The 19,911-nt window shown below is 36.1% G+C and overlaps 1 protein-coding gene across 16 annotated transcripts in view; it reads right to left on the reverse strand.

Moving 5' to 3' along the window:
* Nucleotides 1-19,911, reverse strand: part of PAN3 (poly(A) specific ribonuclease subunit PAN3) — an 81,805-nt gene that overhangs the window by 41,101 nt on the left and 20,793 nt on the right. For 12 of the 16 annotated variants that reach the window (XM_040583411.1, XM_040583409.1, XM_040583406.1 and 9 more), the window contains 4 exons: nucleotides 17,191-17,257; nucleotides 15,361-15,431; nucleotides 13,098-13,160; nucleotides 4,542-4,703 (listed from right to left, as the gene is read on the reverse strand). In XM_040583411.1, coding sequence (XP_040439345.1) covers nucleotides 4,542-4,703; nucleotides 13,098-13,160; nucleotides 15,361-15,431; nucleotides 17,191-17,257 — 363 coding nt within the window. The remainder of the gene's footprint in view (nucleotides 1-4,541; nucleotides 4,704-13,097; nucleotides 13,161-15,360; nucleotides 15,432-17,190; nucleotides 17,258-19,911) is intronic. The other 4 variants (XM_040583414.1, XM_040583408.1, XM_040583407.1 and 1 more) reach the window with 2 other exon arrangements.

Consider the following 19,911-nt stretch of genomic DNA (forward strand, 5'->3'; position numbering starts at 1 on the left):
AGCCTCCCTTCAGTCAGTATTGCAAAGGAACTTCCAAAGAAAGAATGCAAAACTGAGTCCATCCAGCTCCACATACAAAACCAATTTCTATACAGCACATACAAATACAGTCCAAACGAAGGCTGAATTTAGCCATGATGCAATTAGTAAGGATGGAACCACAACTGAAGTGAAAAAGTGAGGGAGGACTATAAAACAACTCATTTGTGTCACCATTCAGCACAAAGTTTGACTGGTGGCTTTTATGCTTTTAAAGATAAAAAAGGAAATACACCTAAAACGTAGTGTGGAGGCGAAGAAAACTATTTTGTGGTATCACTGAAAAACAATTCAAGGCTCCTTAAAGGAAGGTGCAGATGAAAATAAAGAGCAAGCCATGGATCTTAGCTGAACACCATCGCTAGGAGGACCACACAGCAGCATGCAGCACTACTGTATGTTGAGGAGCTGCATGTATCAACAGATTTCTGTAATCAAGTAAAACAAAAATTCCTGTTTCATCAACTGTCAATTTCAATAAATATGATTTGTCTTTATGCTCCTCAGTGATAAACTACTAAGGCCCCACTGCTGCATCAATTCATAAATGAATCCTCCAAGTGCCATGAAGTACAGAATCAGGCTGTAACACACGGATGCTCAAGTTATGGAGCCTTTGTTAAGGTCATGCAGGGATCCCACAGGAGTACTGGAATGGCTCCGCATCCCTCCCCCCATTTCCAGTTCAGTATCTCGAAACACCACTGAGATGTACAGCAGCAGAGCCACCACCTCTTATTTTGGTGGCTGTAACACTACTTCATTGGATCGGTTCTGGTCCCATGTTCAGACCCACACCCAAAGCCAGCTACCTAAAGCAAAAAGTAGGCTGATTTCATTTTATTTCAAAATAATTTGCTAATGTACTTACCACACTAGAACCAGGATGCAGTGGTTTTATTCTCTTTTTATGTTCTACTTCACCTCCAAAATTCATGTTGATCTGTTCTGACATCCCAAATTGCATAATCTTGTAATGGTTACAGAAAACTACCACTAAGCCGTCCTCTACCAGTCTATTTTTAACACAGTTTTCAGAATCTCTCACTTAGGAATTCGAAAACAACAAAAAAAGTGTTGCCTGTTTTTATGTGTGGTTATTTCTTGCTCTTTTGGGGCATTTCTTTGTTGTTGTTTTTAAGTGGGCAGGTGCACCATACAAGGAGCTTCACTTTATGTAGAGAGCATCATTGCAACACCTCCTTTCCAGGATTCCTTGTTAACTATGACATCAGGGAAGGACACAATCTGTGATGTCTGAGCAGCCCAGCAGACACTGGAGGGCTTCAAAGCAAGTCTCCTTCCCTCCCACTATTGAATTTGTGCAACATGCTACCTTATTGCAATTACTGTGACAAGTTGTCACATCAGTGGTACAATAAGCTCTATAGGCATTTCAATTAGTCAACATTATTAGCTGTATTGCAAGAGTTAGAGAATTTGATTAGAACTCAGTGAAATTTGTTGGTTAAAGATTTATTTCGTTTTAAACCAGAACACAAGCTCAGACAAATAAAGCTACTAGCAAAGTTTTGTTATATCTGACAAGAACTCACTAAAAAGTAAAGATTTGGAATATTTTCACATTTTTTAACAAAAATACTTCAAAGTATTGTAAAAATTCTAAAGTTTTAGAAGTCCATGTTCTTGATGCAATATTTTTCAAAAATTCATTTCTGTGATTATTTTTTTTTAAGAAACAAACAAAAAAATGTTATTCATGGTGCTCAAGAACTGATCCATGTAACTAAAGAAGTATGTATTCCTACTAGTTCAAAGAGAATTACCATTTGCTATTATATGTATCATGGTGATGTAGTGGCTCAGGACATTTCCTAATGGGGTAGGAAATATCACTAGAGAACAAACTTTGGTTTGGGTTTTTTGGAGGAGCTGGGTTTTTTTCTTTTTTAATGCACAACCCAGAATACAATTCTCTCTGTGGGCTCCACTTTTAATCATTTAAATGTAACGCAGTATTTAAAGAAAATAGATCTGGACTATAAATTCATTGCCATGCATGAGAAACAATTACACTGTTTTACAAGGCATGCTGTAAGCTACGTTGCTTTTTAAAACAGCCACTTTTTGGACAAAAATTACTAAAAATTGCACCATGAAATAATGTACTCCCACTTCTTAAATCATAGCTTTGGAAGAGTGGACATTCAAATAGACACATGAGTTTCAACACCTGCCCAGCACTGCAAACCCTCAGCGATTTTGAGATGTTAATTCTGCTTACTCATCCTCAAACAGATGTGCCTCCATCGTAATTTAACCTTTCTACTTCTTGCTTAGCACTCAGTCATCCAAAATTTAGTTTGTGTAACCTGTATTCACACCTGCAAAAATCTCTAAACAGCCTGTATTTTGAAATAGTGAAGAGCAATGCTATCTGTGGATTACATACGTAATAAAGTAGGAAAAAGTCAATCTGAAATCTCAGTATGAAACTACCCATTCTTACATAGTTTCATGTACCAAACTTCTCCAGCCATTTTTTTGTATTTTATAATTAAAATTTCCAATTTTTAACAGTTCAAGCTTTGTTTAACATAACTTAGAAAACGTTCACACTACAATATAAAGATTTACAATGATCAGATCAAGATAAAAGTTGGTTTCTCACCTATGCAGAGCTTTATATATCCTCATAATCTCAGGTGCAGCCTGTTTTTACACCTTTCCCCATTCAGTCTGGCCAGACTCCACTGTTACTCTGCAATCCCTCCTGTTACTCCTCCAATTTTATTTCCTATGGCTGGAACATCCTTCTTATTCTTATTTCTACCACATATGCGTATACATGCTTTTCTGAAGTCCCATATCTTCATGGGAAGCTATGTAATTGCATCACGTAATACAAAATCTTATGCTGTACATAGTTTAAATCAATTATGTAGCTGAGATTCTGGCACAATAAAGGAACTTGCACCCTTCAAAAGCCACATGCTCTGCAACCAATCCCAAGCTACTACTGCTAACCTCAGAAAGCTAGGGGACCTTGAGCTTCCTTTTGCCACACTTTCAACACAACTTTGGAGAGCATAGGTTCTGAGAAGATAATTGCTCCTGCCCAGAAGCTCCATTTCTCACACTACTGGCTCTCCAGCCTCCAGAAGCATTGGTTTTTTGCTCTACTCTAAGTGGAGCAGATCAAAAACAAACCTTGCTGCAACACTGAACAGCAGAGAAAACAGAGGATGAGTACAAACGGAGCTTTTCCCGCCCTTTCATGTCCATCTGAAATTCAAAGATCAATTTTCTGATCCACTCTTCTCAGAACTGTCTACTAATTTACACTCCCATTAGACACACACAACAAATTCAATCTGTCAATCTTCTTTCCCTTGAGAAAAGTAGTGCTTCATAGGCTCCAACCACTCCTCTGAAACCTTACCTGGTCCTTCTGCCAATGTTTCCTTTCTGCTTCATCTTCCTTCACCAGTGGCTGTGCGGCTCCCAGCAGCAAAAGGACTTAAGCCCAAACGCCCCTACACAATGTAGTATCCATTTGCCTGCATCATGCTGTCCATGACTTCCAGTATCAGTAACACAAAGATATCCAAACATCAAGTAATGCAAAACTAGTATTGGTATGGAAGGGCTCTCATATGAGCTTCGTGTTGGCCCTTACATGGCAGAATTTAGGAAACTGAAAGAAACTCTTAAGGTGCCAGAAATTCTATTTATCAGTCTGTTGTCAATTTACCCATTCCGCTCACTTAGAGAACATCAAAAAGAACATAACCCTCACAGAAAAAGACTGAAACAACAATCTCTGAAGAATCAAAAGCACTACACAAGTACAGAATAATATTAGTAGCAGTGTTGCAGTTCCCACCACTATAATAATTTCCACCTAAACTCCATGTTAATGGACACTGAGCTGATTCCTCCTAGACGATAACGAAGGCTAATTAATGGTAAACCCAAGGATAACCTGCTACTTCCGTACAGATATGCTCAAATTCAGCTGTACATGTCCCCTCTTAAGGAGCTGAAGAAAATTCGGGAATAAAGTAAAGTAACAATAAAGTTTAACAAAAAAGTTGAGAAATATAAACTATCCCAACATAAGAATTGAAAATTTACACTTTCTCATCATGGTGGTTACACCTCCAAATTCTCTGCTGAGGGAATTTATTGGCATTAAGTGTCAATCATTTTAACAAAACACTAATTTTACCAATAGAAACCTTGCAAACATGAAAATTAAAATAAAAGGTTGTGCATGTTTGCTTTTAGAATACATATAATGCTTACTTTTGCTCCTCCTCCACTGATTATAACAATCGAGCAAAATACATAGCACAGCAATGGGTGAAGAGAATAAAACATCTCCAAGTCACTGTCCCAGAGGGCCCTATGCCTACTTTGTGAAATACATATTTGATCTGGTCTCAACCTATATTTGGAGTAACTGCTTCTAACATTTTCAAAATTTAAAATAAAGCACCCAAAATACTGAAAAAGTGACTAATAAACAATAATTTTACCTGTAAATTGTTTTCTGTGACTCTGTTCCACCAAACCATATTGATGGGTACTCCTGTTTTACACCTGTCAGCCAGACAGCCAATAGGGTTCTTTGATTTTCTTGCTTTTGATCCCATCGGAACTATCCTCTCATCCAGCATTCCCAGTCGATACTTCCTGGGCTACGAAAAAGAAGGAGAGAAACCAGGCCACTCCTAACAACCCTCATCTAAAGCTACACTAAAATAGGTATTACACTGTGATTTCTGGATTGGTGGAATAGGAAACAATTTGCAAGTAAAATTTATCTGAGACTGTTCCCTTTCAATCCTGACTATTTGGTTATAATAAACAGTACCTTTAAAAAAACGAAAATAAACTTCAGGGGCTACTAATTATTTGTAAGCAAAACCGTCCATCACAAGTCAGCCACTAAAATATGAGCATAAATTGGGGAATTCTGTAAAAATGAGGAATTGCTTAAAAACATCATGTTTTTGAAATAGATACCTTCAATCACATCATAATAATGAACACTTCCCTTTAGATTATCAAACAAGAAATTAACAGCTTTTGTATGCTTCTTTTTAAATTCAGATTTGCCAAGACTCATCCCCTGAAGACTCTCTTTTAAAAATCAGGTAGACCTGAGTAGCCAATTACAGCAGAACTAAATGAGAAAAAAACATTTCTGCTCAAGTTAATATTCAAAAGCCTAATTTCAACTACTGTCTAAAGTGAAAACAGACAAGAATTACCATGATAAACACATTGGAAATGGACTTAAAATAGAGAAAATAAAACTTGCTTGAGGAAGTGAACGTGCAATGCAGGAGGTACTTGCATCTCAATAGGAGTGACATTTCTATTACACTGGCAATGATCTCTACAAATTGAACTATTTATAAAGCATGATATGACCATTAAATGAAAAAAGCATACTGTAAAAAAAAAATCTGGTAAAGACTTTCAGAACAGGTGAAGTACAGAAGTTCTCTAGATTTCTCTGTGCTTTCAAACCTGTGTGTACCTACCTAAATAGTAAGTACCACCAAAAGAAATATTTCAGCATCTACGCATATTTAGACCAGGACCTTTTATACAGATTGTATCAACAATTGGACCAAATTGCAGGGGTTAGTCTGTTTTTCTTTTGCTGTGTTTTTGTTTTGTTTTTTCTCCAATGTGAAAATGCAGCTGTCATCATCTGGATATAGACCACTTTTAAAGTAATCAAAGCTTAACTTACCTTTATTCAGGTACCTACTTCATCTGGCACCTTAGAAATCTTACCAGTGTCTATCTTGATATGCATTTTAAAAATTGTTCTCAGGAAACAAGGCAAGAATCTAATTGGAGAAGATTCCTCACTTATAAAAAATTTGTAACACACAGAACAAAACTACCATAAAATGACTGCAAAAACAAAACTTAAGTAGATTCCCTCCTCCTACTTCCCTGAGAACTTTTAGGCTGAAAACTTTGGAAAGGATTAAAACAGAGTAGAGTCCTAGTACTACATTTGCCTTAAGACAAAAAAAAAAAACCAACCTAAGAACAGCAAAACAAACAAACAAAGCCCCAAAACAAGCAAACAAACTCCACACAAAACACAAACAAAAAGCACCCAAGGATACCAACACTGACTATGAACTACAAAGCCAATCAACTCCATGAAGATCAAGTTAACCAACTTCAATAATAATGAACAAGACTGAATACTGCCATACCAATGAGAAATCTGGTAAACTGTGTAATGGGTAGCACAAAGTCCTCCTGTAGTTCAAATGCAAACCTGAACACGGTATATCTAAATATTGGTTGTTTATTGGGAGAATCACTCAACTATTGGGCAATTTACCACCTCAGTAATCCAGAAGGACTACTAACATCATAAACTGCAAAGTCTGAGAAGTCAGGCATACAAATAACGTTGGACTTTAGGGCAGCGTATGTAAGCAGTATGAGCTTTCTTTAGCCTGGCTACTGGAAGTAATAGCGTGGAGTAACAGCTTCCCCATCTCTCTCTCCATGTTCAACCAAGTGCAGGGGCACAGTCTGCCTCAGACTACTGGATTATAACCCAGTATCCAAACACATTCCTATTGATAAAGAGTTCTTTTAATCCTCCGTAATAACAGGTGATCTATATGTATTTTGAAAAGGAGAACCAAAACAAAAGAGGTACTGAGCCAACGTGCAGGGAGGCTATTTCAGTTACAATGGGATTCAGACACCAGGCAACAGAATGAAACCGTATTTCAGGTTTCATGAAGGACCGTGCTGGGGAGCAGAGGAAGGGGGGCAAAGAGTGGTCAATTCTATGCCATAAAGCAACACAGAGACAATATGAGTTCATATACCAGTAGTCCTTGGCCTACTAGTATGAAAAAAAATAAAGTGGGTGAGACTAAATTAAAATTTTACTTTCATTATGTACTATAAAACTTCACCAGTGAATTAATAGGCCAGGATTTCATTGTTCAGACAGACATTGTAAGACTGAATATACAATATTTTTATATTTGATATAAATGACTGAAATTTCAGTCTATTTGCATCAAAATCATTCTAAATTATATTTGTTTTCAACGAGCAAAATGGCATCTGATTCAGAAAGCCAATCTGAGTTTACAGGAGAACAGAAAACAGAAAAAAAAAGTGTTTGCCAAGAGGAGAGATTCAATAGAAAGACCAAATAGATTGAGCAGTTTAAGTAAGTCTATCAACTTTGCTACATCCTTACCTCTACACAGAGCAGCAAATAAAGCAACAGAGACAGAACAGTGCAACTTGAAAGGAGCAAGCGGCAAGCCACTGATCATTTCTGAACTAATATATCTACCTGAAACACAGAGGCACGACAATCTAGACAAACACATGCAACTTCTTGGCATGGGGACAATATCTCTTGGATGATCACAAGAGCAATTACATTTTTGCCTTCTGTAAAGTCTTTCTATAAGGCAAAAAAACCTGTTCAGTCATACAGATGAAGGGATAGTTCAACTTTTGGGGGGGGAGGGCATGAAAGGTGGCTAAAGCATTTAAATACTTCATAATCCTTCAGCAAGTATTTCTTAAACTAGGCTGCAACTCCCAACATGGTTACAAGTTCCAAACAGGTTTTGAAAGGTCAACAACATCACAATTATTTTTAAATGGAAAAATAAGGTTAAACTACAATAATTACAACAAAATCTAAAAGAAAAAAGAAAAAAAAACAAAAAAACAAATTACTACAAAACATTACTGGAACAGTTCAGTTCCTCCAGGGCAAAGAAGTGTGAAGCAGTAGTAATTACTGACTGCAAATGTTTACATAAGGCAGGGAACAGCTAACTACCTTTAATTGCTAGCAACAGCTTGGCTCCCCAGGGTGAGAAGGGTAAGCATTTTCAACTGTAGCTAATAATTATAACCCTTGCCCTGTAAAACCAAGTCACTGCCAGCAATTAATGATAGGAAGCTACTGGTTGGCATGATCAGAAGGAAGGTGTTACATTAGAAAAGATAAACCCCCAAAGTCTGAGAAACATTACACCTGAACAAAAGAAATCCACTCTAAAAAGGTCCTTCATGAGTAGCATATTCACATCAGAATACTACTACAGACAAGTAACATCATTAGCCCATGCCAGAAAACATTCCTCAAGTCAGCTTAATTAGTTGCTTCTCAGTCATTCAACAAGAAGTTTGGGAACATGTTTAGCAAGTTCATTTTCTTCGTATTATTTGCTCTAACAGTGTCTTTGCCACCAGTTCCTCCTGTTTCACTGACAGTAGGCAATGCCACACTTCCTCTAATTCAGGAGCGGACACATCACTGGTGTAAGATGTTACAAGGCTATCCTAGAGGAATAAATCTAAACAAGAAAAGATTTACAAAAATTCAAACTGTAAAAAGTCCTCCTGTCTACTAACTACCATGTAATATCTAAGTTGGGATAAGCTGGCAAATCAAACTCTACAATTCCAAAGTTTTCTTCCACTGAAGATCTGCAAATGGATTTTTTCAGGATCACTCACGGCCTAATTACATTTCTGTTCCTTAAAATGCATTTACCTCTAGTGGGCTTTGAAATCTAGGTTTACAAGACATTTTCTGTACCAAAATATGCACAGTTAAGTTTGACATACAAATACACGAGCAGACTATTATGTTTTATAGTGAATAATCTGACCTATGGTAATGCTGTCTATGTGCATATACTACTGAAGCAAATAGAAGTGATCTTAAGCCTTCCCCATCACAGGCCAAATTAAGCAGCATTACCTTAAATTACCATAGCTAAAAGGTATCACAGTAGCATTAGCTAGGGCTCATCTGTTGTACAGCGAGTTGACTGTATCTGCATGAATAAACATAAAAATAGTATTATATTGTCAGACAGGAAAGATCAGGTATACAATACCATATTTTCCTTGTGCTACTTATAATAGAATTAAGCAATATATGCTATTTTAAGTTTCAATGTTGACTTGTTTTGCAAGCCTTCAGCTTCTTTAACAGAAGTTAGTGGCAAAGAGAGCATTAGAAGAGGCTAAGAACTCAGCTGAAGTGCCAGTCCACTCAAAGAGAACCAACTTTTGTTGTATTATGTCTTTAAAGCAAAAAGCTAACTACAGGCCATTGGTATCATCAATGCTATTTGCATGCAATAGAGCTATAACTGAGTAGCTACAAAAAGACAGTACTTGAAACACCCAGTTGTGGATACAAACTTCAATATGTTATTGAGAAAAAGCCTGATAGTCTGGGCAGAATCCCTATTATACAGGCGCAATCAGCTAACAAGGATCTTAATTGTGAATACAACCGCAAAACTGGGTTTAGTAATAAGCTTTACAAGGTTTTACACCTGAACACTAGATACAGTCACCAGGATTATCCTAACAGATTTGCAAGCTGCTAATATGAAAAAGAGAAGTTGTCTTGTCTTTCCTTTTTAAGCTTTGTGGCCAACCGAGCTACAAAACACCTTCATATGGCCTGGGTTTGTTGCTAACCAAGATACTTTCTCCTCTTCCTCTTTCAGCCTCTCCCTGGTAGAGGCAGATGATACTTGCTTTCTGTATCTCAACTTCTGAAGGTTGGAACAATTTTTTTACTTTGATATCCACAAAGAAGTGGAATAGGAGCCTGGTTGACAGGTTAAAATAATTGCAGTTGGTTGGTTGGTGTTTGTTGTTGGGTTGTGGGGCTTTTTTCTCTTTTTATGAAAAAAAGGAAGAGCATGCTAACATTTATAATGCTTATATGTCTATAATTTTAATGTTTATTATTACATCCAGTTGCAGACTAGCCACCCTTCCATCTGGAACTTTTTTGTAAAGCTGTTCATGAAGCCCTGGGTTTGACTGAATAAAACTTTCACTAATTGGAAAGTATCATACAGAGACAAAGATAAGATTCTTCTACCCAAAGAAAACTAAAATGTGCTCTTTGGCATGGAAACAGGTCTTATTCCAGAGCAACATATTTGATCACTGAAAAAAAAAAAAAAACATTCTTGGTTCAATCAAATTATAGAGTGAAAGCTGCAACAGATCAGACATTACATCATGCATTTTAAATCACAGCAAAGGAAAACTTTTCAGGTATACATACTAAATGGTGTATTTCATGAGCACATATGCTGAAAACATGAAAATCCTGAAGTGTTCAAAAAGAGCTATGGAAAACTGACATATCTTTCAGTCAAATCTTTTGTCACCAATTTTGCAGCCTAGCCAAGTTGGATGAGGTATGAATTACCACAACAGCTAAAACCTAGCACGGATGTAGTTATACCGACCAAGTTCTTTACTAAGAAACTAATACCACTGGCTGAATTGAAATAAGCTGGTGGAAAAGCAGACTTTTTCCACCATCATTACAGCAGATAGTTCAAACTGTATAGCGAAGACTTGCCAGAATACCACCACCCCAAGATGTACTTTTAGAAACATCATTGTTAAAGCAGCACTCAGTGAGCAAACTACAGGGGTTTTAATGCTTAAAGTCTCTTTTCTAATAGGCCAGAAGTTTTTACATTACTTATAAGAATAGTAGAAAAACAGCGTACAGTTAAAAACCAAAAATATAGGTAAAAGGGAACTAAATGCAGATGTAACTTTTACTCTGGTCTTTACTGAGCACGATTTATCAAAATTGATTTATTTTGTAGTTGCTTTAAATATTTATATAGTCTTCAATAAATGTGTGCACATGTTTAAAACATATTACCTGCAAACATTTATTAATTTTCTCTAGAAGCATAGTCTGTCTTTCTATATTCCTGCAACAACTTTTGCATTCCTTATAAACTGTAGCATTTTATTATTACAGTATTATTATTAATATTTTATTTCATTATTACAGTGGGGGTGTATAATCCCAGAAGGAAAACTTCAGGTTTGAAATATAAGTTTAAACCAGGTACATTATAACGTCTGTGCAGCCATAATTCTGCAGTTTACAACACAGTGATGTGACGTAGTGTTTGGTAATGACCCCTCAGCTTCCCAGAACATGATTCATGCTTCTGAGAGAGAAGGTATTCAGGAGACTACGAAACAACTGTCTCTGTACATTTTCATTAAAGGTAAATACAGTAAGAGCAAACATGGCACACATGGTTCTTCAAGGAACACCACTGAAGTATATAAAGATCAGGTATCAGAAGTGTCAAGGTAAGAGCTGGAGACAGGAAGCTGGAGAGAAATATAGCTTCCCAACAGGTAACAAAACTAGGAGGAGGACAGGACACTCAAAAATAAACTAGTAATAGTTTAGGTCTTAAGAATTTGGTTTCTACAGCACCTAAAGTTAGCTTTATTGTTTTCTTCTAACATGATGAGGGAAACTCTCCTTGTACTCATTAAAAAGCTTACATTTATGCAGACTAGGTTTACAAGTAGTCTTTTGTTTCAAAATAATTTTCTCTGCACATTTATTACTGCTGATCAAAGTATATGAATTGAAGAAGTCTGTTGTCCAGTCTCCTTGCTGTAAATCTCCATAGACAGCACTAAACAGCAGCACCCTGTTCTGGTGAACTTTAGTCCAAATAATCTTTACTTTCCATTCTAATCTAGCTTTTGGTCCTGGCTTTTACTCACCTAAAACCAAAAGGAGGAGTTCTAAGAAGAAAAAAAAAAGTCTTCAAAATACACATAAAACAGCATTGAAATTCTACTGAAAGTTGTTCATTACAGCTGTTGGTTCACTCCTTGCAGTCTTGGGACTAACAGTGGTTCTCACCTTAATGATCCTCCTCTAGGTGTGACTGAACGATTAAAAAAAATGAAATGGAATAAACCAATGTTAGGAACTTTTCAGAAGAGTTCAGTTTTCATGAGGATTGAAGGTATGAAAAAACAAAACAAAATGTAAAAGCAATGCTTTTCACTATTCTGTAAGGCTGACCAGTGACAAGTAGGGGAACCCTTTAGCCTGGATTGGTGGCAACAGTCTCAGAACAAATTTAAACAAAACCTTCATCATTGATTTTCTTTTTAGTGCATTAAGCAATCACCCACTTGGCAACAGATTCTGATCAGTTATGTTGCACGTTTTTACGAACTGTTTACCAGAACCACCAAAATGAATTAAAGGAGTTTTCCAGTTAGATCATTTCAGGGTTTATAGAGGAGCATTCTCCTCAGTAATGGCTAAGGCCAGTTTAGGAAAAACACCCAACAAGTTCAAGTTCAGAATGCCACCCTATTTTTAACAAGCATAACATGTAACTGAAGAAAAAAAAAAAAAAAAGTATGACATTATTCTCAGAAAAGAGGGTTAGTCTATTACTTACTCTAGCTTTTGTTCCATGCTTCACAAATCCTACTTGTGCGTTGCAGATTAACACTTACCTGAAAATCTCTTACAGGAAATTCACTTTAAGGTTGCTTGTCTTACTGCATGTGGAGTTACAACAACCGGACAGTAAATCCAAAAGGTTTTACGGTTGACAGAACCTCCACCAAGGCTCCATCTACAGAAATACTTAGCTCCTTTGATTTCATTTTAAGTACCCTATAAAAATGTCTTTAAATAGTAATCTTAGTTTTCCTGAAATCTAAAATTGAAATGCAGTTTAATAATTTCTAAACAGAGAAAATAACTTCAAGAATGTTCAGAAATGTTCAAGGACTATATTTACTTTTTAAACAAAAAGTAGAATGCCTTTAAATATCAAAATAATCAAAAGCAACCTAAATAACCCAGTCACACTAACTAGTTTCAAAAAAGCTGTCTAATTAAAAAGCAAGGATATTAGAATTGCAATCAAACTTTGTCTTTAATATTTTATTCATACCAAAGATTTATGTCCATATGGCCTGCCCATTGTTAAAGGGCAGGCTGCCAGAGTAACATGGTCAGAAATACCCAGAGACACTAAAGATCATTAAACTTAACTTCCTTGCTTAACACAGTTGCATATTACATGCTTTTACAGAAACTAATAACAGTTTTATACAACACAAACATGCAGGTTTTACATAGTTGCAAATAACTTAATAGTTCCAAATATTTAAAATATCACAACTCTTGATTCGTAAAGGAGAGCGATTGCTCTTTATTCACTTACCAAGACTGTATTATATCTGTCCTCCAAGTCAGTAATAAACGAAGGAAATGCTGGTTTTGCCAGCTAGTTCGGAACAAACAAAACCTTAGCTCTGGGCTCTTAGCAAGAAATTGAAAGTTTTTTTCAAATACTAGATATTGTAAACAACTACATTTGAGCTAGTCACCAAGGCTCCCTTTAGAGTCAATAAGCAGAAGCACAAACATCTAAAAAGCTATCTTGTGCTACAGCAGGCATCAAGCACTGGCCTGATAAATCACATTGCTCAAGTTCTAAATAACCCCCACCTACTCTGGTGAGAGGAGATCACAGAAGTTTTTAAATACCTGGAACTCAAGCATTTAGTGCTTTTGAGGAAATCACTGAATACAATTTGACTATTGTACAAAAAAATACTAAAAATATTAAGAAACTACATCCACAACTATTTGCAATGTATTGTCTGGCAGTAAAAGTCAGTCACAGAAGTGTGATTTGTTTCTCATAACTTTAGCCATCAACTTTTATCCACTTAAAGCAGGCACTGACTTCTAGTTTTTCACAAAATACTTTTCTCAATGTGAGCTGCATGTTCCTTTAAGTTGCTTATCTCTCTTTGCTGACCATAGAGGGAGCCTGGACGCCTAGATTTTAGACAACTCAAGTAATATTAAAGGGAAACTTCCCCATTATTAACATTCTTTAACAAGCTTTTATACAAACATACATTACAAAATAAGAGTCATAATAAACTATAAATTATTAATATGCAAACCAAAACACAGATCTCTTTCAATTAATGCCAGTTATGTTTGATATATTAATTGGAAAACAATCCAAGTCAACCAGTTTCACAGATAATTCTTTCTCTTGATACTATTTTAGCCATGAGTAATTTAATTTACTGATTTTTTTTTCTTGAGGGAAAAAAAGGGATCAAGTCAGAAAAGACTCTACATTTGTATTTGAGCTGTGAGTTATTTGATTGGTTTTCATTTTGTACTGTTTAATTAACATTGAAGTAAATTTTAGAGGCAACTGGCAATACTTCTGTATGATAGTTCGTTTGCTTTGGTGCATACAGTTTACATACGTAAGTGCATATGCACATACATACATATGTGTGTATATATATAGACACAGTTCTTGCAGACTGCGTTAAGAAGAAAAATACGCTTGTTTTCATTCTTACTATCCTCAGTAAGTAGATAAACAACATTTATAGTTGCTTACATGCAACATCCAGTGCACTATACTGGCATTAAGGAAAAGGGCAATTCAGAGATTCCATGTAGTTTGGATACATCATAATATTAGGAAATGAACATTCTACAACAGTGTTTCATTTCAAGGAAGATTGGTCTGGTGAGCCAACTACGGCAATTATCTTTAAGCTCAGTTTTCACCTGCAGGAATGATACAGAGCTCCCAATTGCCAACACACAAATGAAACTATGAAAAGTCACCAGCATGCTGATATAGCTTGCGTTCAAGACAGTGCATTATCAACTCAAGGAAAGTTCAAGATCATGTGGCCAATAAGAAAGTAGTACAGCATGAAACTCATCAGCAAAAGTAAAATTTGACAACTGGATGGGACAAGATAAAATCTTTTTTGATAAGCCACAGTTCACAAAAATGAGAAGGAACTCTGGTGGAACCAAACTTTTGTCTCTTATTCCAGCCACTGCATTTGTAATTGTATAATTGGAAAACACCACAACCTGTGTTGGTGCAGGTCAAAGGTTTATGAAGATGCCATATAGCCCTCAGCAAAAAAAAAAAAAAAAAAAAAGATTTCTCAGTACAGATTAGAGAGGAAGAAAAAATATCCCAAACCCTAGCTTCCCAATAATGCCAGAGAGTGTCTTTCAAACTAAATGCATTCCAAACTGCAAGAATTACTTTCACGTCATGTACAAAGAAATGGAGGAATGACTCTTAATATATTCAGAACTTGTTGCCATGAAGGCTTGCAGGTGGCTTTGTGACTCAGTACAATAAAAATAATTTCTTTTCACGTTCAATGGACTATGTCCTGATTTTCATATCCAAAGCATTCTTAAACACTTCAGTTTATAAGAACTTTGAATACTTCTTAACAGCAGCAGCAGTCTGGTCTAGTAAAGTAGTAAAATCTTATTTATATCAGCAGCAACATATTAAAATAAATCTAGTAACATTAGAAGAATCATCCTTACTTCACCTAGCATTTCAAGTTATTCCAGACCTTCCCTGTCAACTCATCTACAAATCTGCTACTTAAAATGTAGTTGCTGCCTACCTTCCTCCTTTGAGACACGCTGAGGGCAGCAAAGTCATTGAACAAGGATGAATTTGGTGAGGTTAGTGGATCTGTAAAAGAACGTAAATAACATATTATATATCCCTCATTAAAAAGAGATTTTATATTTTTAAACTTATTTCTGTATGGAAAAAAATCATTTTGACAAAACTAAGTTTAGCAACCACCCTGCTAAAACCCACAGCATTTATTAGATTCTGTGCAACTGCTCAATATAATGGTGCTCATTAGCAGAATTTAGTAAGTTCAATTGCTATTGACACTATTTAATGTCCATCTAACGTTACCCAAAATCAGTAACCTTCTGTATAACACAGTCTTACAAATAATGATGTGGATCTTACTTGTTCTGTCACTGTTCTGCACAATTTAAATCAGAACTAAGGGTAGCAAGAGTGCACATCCTGTTAGTGGCTTTTTACTGCTTTTTATTTGTCCCTATGCATCCTCTTTCCAGAGTTGAAACACCAAAAACTGAGTAACAATCACAGATAAAACTTAAAACTCTGAACTGCATGAGTTGAGCTGTCTCATCAGCAGATGACTGCCAGCTGTAAACATTGGTGTTCTGATGAAACACTTCCTTCAGCATCAATACATACTCCTTAAAAGGGTAATTCTACAAGTGAAGCACAGCCTGGTGGGGAAGCGGGGTGGAGAAAAGGATTGGGACACAACAGAATTTAAACCAGGCTGACTTGGGGAAACCAGTTTCTCTCCTTCAGATGCATCACTATTGCTGTTTGGCCTGTCACAGTCAAACTTTGACTGCATTTAAAACTGGAGACCTCCAACTGCCTTGAATAGCTAATTGTTTGTTGGGACAAAAGAACAGAATTAATCACAAAACCTACTGGAAGTGAACCAGGAGGAAGAAAAAAGAATAAACAAAACAAAACACAAATTTCAACTTTCAAACAAGTTAATTTTATAGTAGTTTCTATCATGCTTAAGAAATTATAACCCTAGGAAGTAGACTAGCTGCAGGGTCAGACATGCAAATAAGAGTTCTAGTACATCATTTACACAGTAATTTGCAGAGCAGAAATATATTTTAAATGTATGCCCTTGCCACAAGGGAGTAGTACCCTCTTCTTTAAAGAACATATTTTAACAGCTACAGCTGAAAATCTGCAGTGATTCTGAAAAGCGAATTACAGAAGTTCACTATACCCTCCACAATAGTATAGTGATTATGAAGGCCTGCGCTACAGAGACACTTTTGTTCAGTTAAAAACCATGTTCCCTGTTAGCAGGGAAAAAACTGTAAGAGGTAAAGTACTGCTTACAAGACAAAACTCAACAGCTATGAAAAATCATCAGTTATGTGATACATTTCACAAAACTCATACATCCTAAATTTAAGAATAAAAACCTGTATATTCATTCCACACAACAACTTACTTCAAAAGCACAATAAAAAGGGATGTTACTGCAGAGCAACAGAAATGCTTAAGCTATCAGTGCTTTACAGTGGATATCCAAAGTAGCATTTCACTTGAAGTGACAAGATCAATAATGATTTTTTTTTTTTTTTTTTAGTTTTAGTTGTGGTTTGTTTTGTTTTGTTTTTTTTTTAGTTTTTCCCTACTGCAGCAAAGGGAAGGCTCAAAAATGTATGAGTTCTGTAGCACTTCAGCTTTGTTTTAGAAGTAATCACAATACAATACTGCTAAAAAAAGTTCTACTGCATCTCAAATCAAATCAGAGGAGCGGAAAAAAACCCCACCCTTAAGGCTCAGTTTTTCAAAAGTGAATCTCTTACATATTAAAGTATGTTTGGAAATTTATTACTTTAAACGTACTTACCATGGCCTGCATACTGCTTGGCACTGTCATTGAGAAGGCTAGGGGAGCTGCTGCTATTTGTCATCCTCTGCAAAAATAAAAAGACAAAAGTGTACATGTAAATTAAAGCTATAATGGACTAAGTGAAGGCATTGGGGATGACATCTAGAAAGTTTTAAGAACAGACTATGAAACCTGTGTTCATTCCTTATTTAATAAATACTCTAAGCAGACAGTGATTTGCAGCTGACGGAAACATTTAGTAAAATAAAGCATTTTGCGTGAGAGCAATGCAAACCTAAAATGACCGTATATTAAAACGGAACACTATCTTCACAAATTTCTAATTTGGGAGGGTCTACCAAACCTGTGGTTGTCTTCCTGTATGTTGTCAAAATGTTAGATAAGCTACTTACTTATCTCCTTTAAACATTCTTTCACACTGTACTCCTGAAACAATTCCTCCCTTTATTATACACTACCATCGCAACATGAAACTTTTCCAATAAAAAAATACTCAAATTTGTTTCTAAGAAGAATGCTATACTAAGTAACCTTTTGAGACCTTTCAGCAAAATCATGTGATCCTTGTAAGCCATCGGGACATCTGAAAACCTCTCAGCGTTCTTCCTTGACTCCACCTGCTTCTCCCATGTTCCTCTAGAGACACAGACTAGCAAATAAACTAGACTTAAGTGAGGCAGTGCTGGCTCTAAAAGCTACCACTGCTTTGACAGAGAAGTTTGAAAGTGTCTCTTCTAACTCCTGCTTATTATTATTTTCTTTGACCAGTCTCTCAAAAGAATAAAAGGTGTGAGAAGAAAAGCAAGGCAAGGTCAGGAAGTGTTCTCTATCACTGAGAGAGACAACCAGTAATTTGCTAAAATATTCCCTGACATGCCTTTGGCCCATGCCAACCAGGAGTCTCCCAGCCAACTTCCAAGCACTATTCAGCAGCGAAAAGGTTTGAGATCCCTTCAAATAGACAGTTTGCATGCAGCCTCTGCTTTACTGAGTGAGTGTACATCTGCACAAACAGGCCATTTTGTGCCAGCTGGCCCTAAGCATCAAGGAAAGTTTCCAGGCATGTTTAATTTAGTAGTCTAGACACAGACCAAGACTCAAAACTGGTCACTGGATTTGCTCTTTATGCTTACATTTTTCCACAACCAACCTCAATGTTGATGGCAGAGGGCAAGAAGCTTCCTACATTATACTTCAACACCATTACATCTAATTCTTGACAAGAAAGATCAATATTCTGGAGTAAATTTGGCAAGAATAGAGGAGAACCAATAGAAGGTGGAGCATTATCTAACATGGTAGAAATGTAAGCCTACTGCAGTTCAAATTTCTCAACATTTGCAGTTTTCATACTACCATTGAGCTCACCAGAAGCTTCAGCTTTTAATAATTGTATCTAAAAGAACAAATAAATTATGTTAAGTAGTTTTTATATGGAAAGCAAGTTGTAAAAAACAATAGCCTGCACGATTAGAAAAGTAACTTGAAGAAAGCTTTGGTAAAATTCAGGTTCTTCAGCAGGTATTTTCAAATGGTACCCTCTCAACAATCCCTCAGCGCTTTATTCCCCCATGTATTATTTCCATTATCTGTGCTCCATTGCTGCAGCAAGCTTTCTACCATCGTTCAGGCTTCTCTGATGCAACTCTTCATTGATTACAAGTATGTAGTACTATATGAAGCAGAACTATAGGACAATACATGTAATACACACATTTAAATACTTCATAATGTAAATACTTTATATGTAAACACTTCCACTTTTTCAAGACTTAAATAAACCTGCTTGCTATATACTCTTTCCTTATTTTGATGCCACTTGTCTTATTTCTTAAATATACTGAACTGACACAATGTAACTCTCGCTAAAAGGTCAGTCATCAACAATCAGTTCTTTACACAAAGGGGATGCCTCTAGTAAAGCAAAGTTTACTTATTGCTACAAAACAAGGTAACACTTTGGCAGGCCCACAGTGAGTTAATGATCTTGCCCCAGTTCAGAAATGCCCATCCTACTATGCACCACCAAAATAGGAAAGATATCAAAGAATAGGAATATATCAAAATAAATAAATTCTGGATTATAGTAGCTTAACTATTCATACATCATATTCAATTCCTGACTAAGCAATGGAAAGACATTAAATGGTTTTCACAAATATTCGAAAAGCATCCCCATTATTTTCTTGGCACACATCCACACTGATCTTTATAAAAGGAAGTGGTTTCTTTCAGATTTGCACAAAAATTGTCCAGGTGTATATAAAAATCGTGTTAATGTCTATTTATACACTCAGATTTTCATAATGATTTTAATGCAAAAGGTAATGGTCTGTCAGAATGGGGATAAATATGGTATTTAAATTTGGGTCAATATCAAAGATGTGTAAGTATACGGCTTAAGCTTGGAATCAAAGCACTTTTATGACATCAGTATTCTATCTCTTCAAGTCCAGGAGTTAAGCATTTAATCAACGGACTTGCGATGTGAATAGGTGTCTCCAATGATGAAAATCAGTGCTGATATAACCACTAAAAACATATAGTGCACACGAGACAGTTTGCAACAAAACACATAGTACAAAATTCTGAAAGCACAATGCAAACAAAGCCTATGAACATCAACCGTTCTTTTACAAAGTCAAGTCTTGTTCAAGGTGCAAATGTATTTTACATGAATAAGGATTCTGAAAAAACAAAGCTTCTCTCACTGATCTG

This window comes from Falco naumanni, chromosome 2 (assembly GCF_017639655.2).
Source record: "Falco naumanni isolate bFalNau1 chromosome 2, bFalNau1.pat, whole genome shotgun sequence".
Lineage (NCBI taxonomy): Eukaryota > Metazoa > Chordata > Aves > Falconiformes > Falconidae > Falco > Falco naumanni.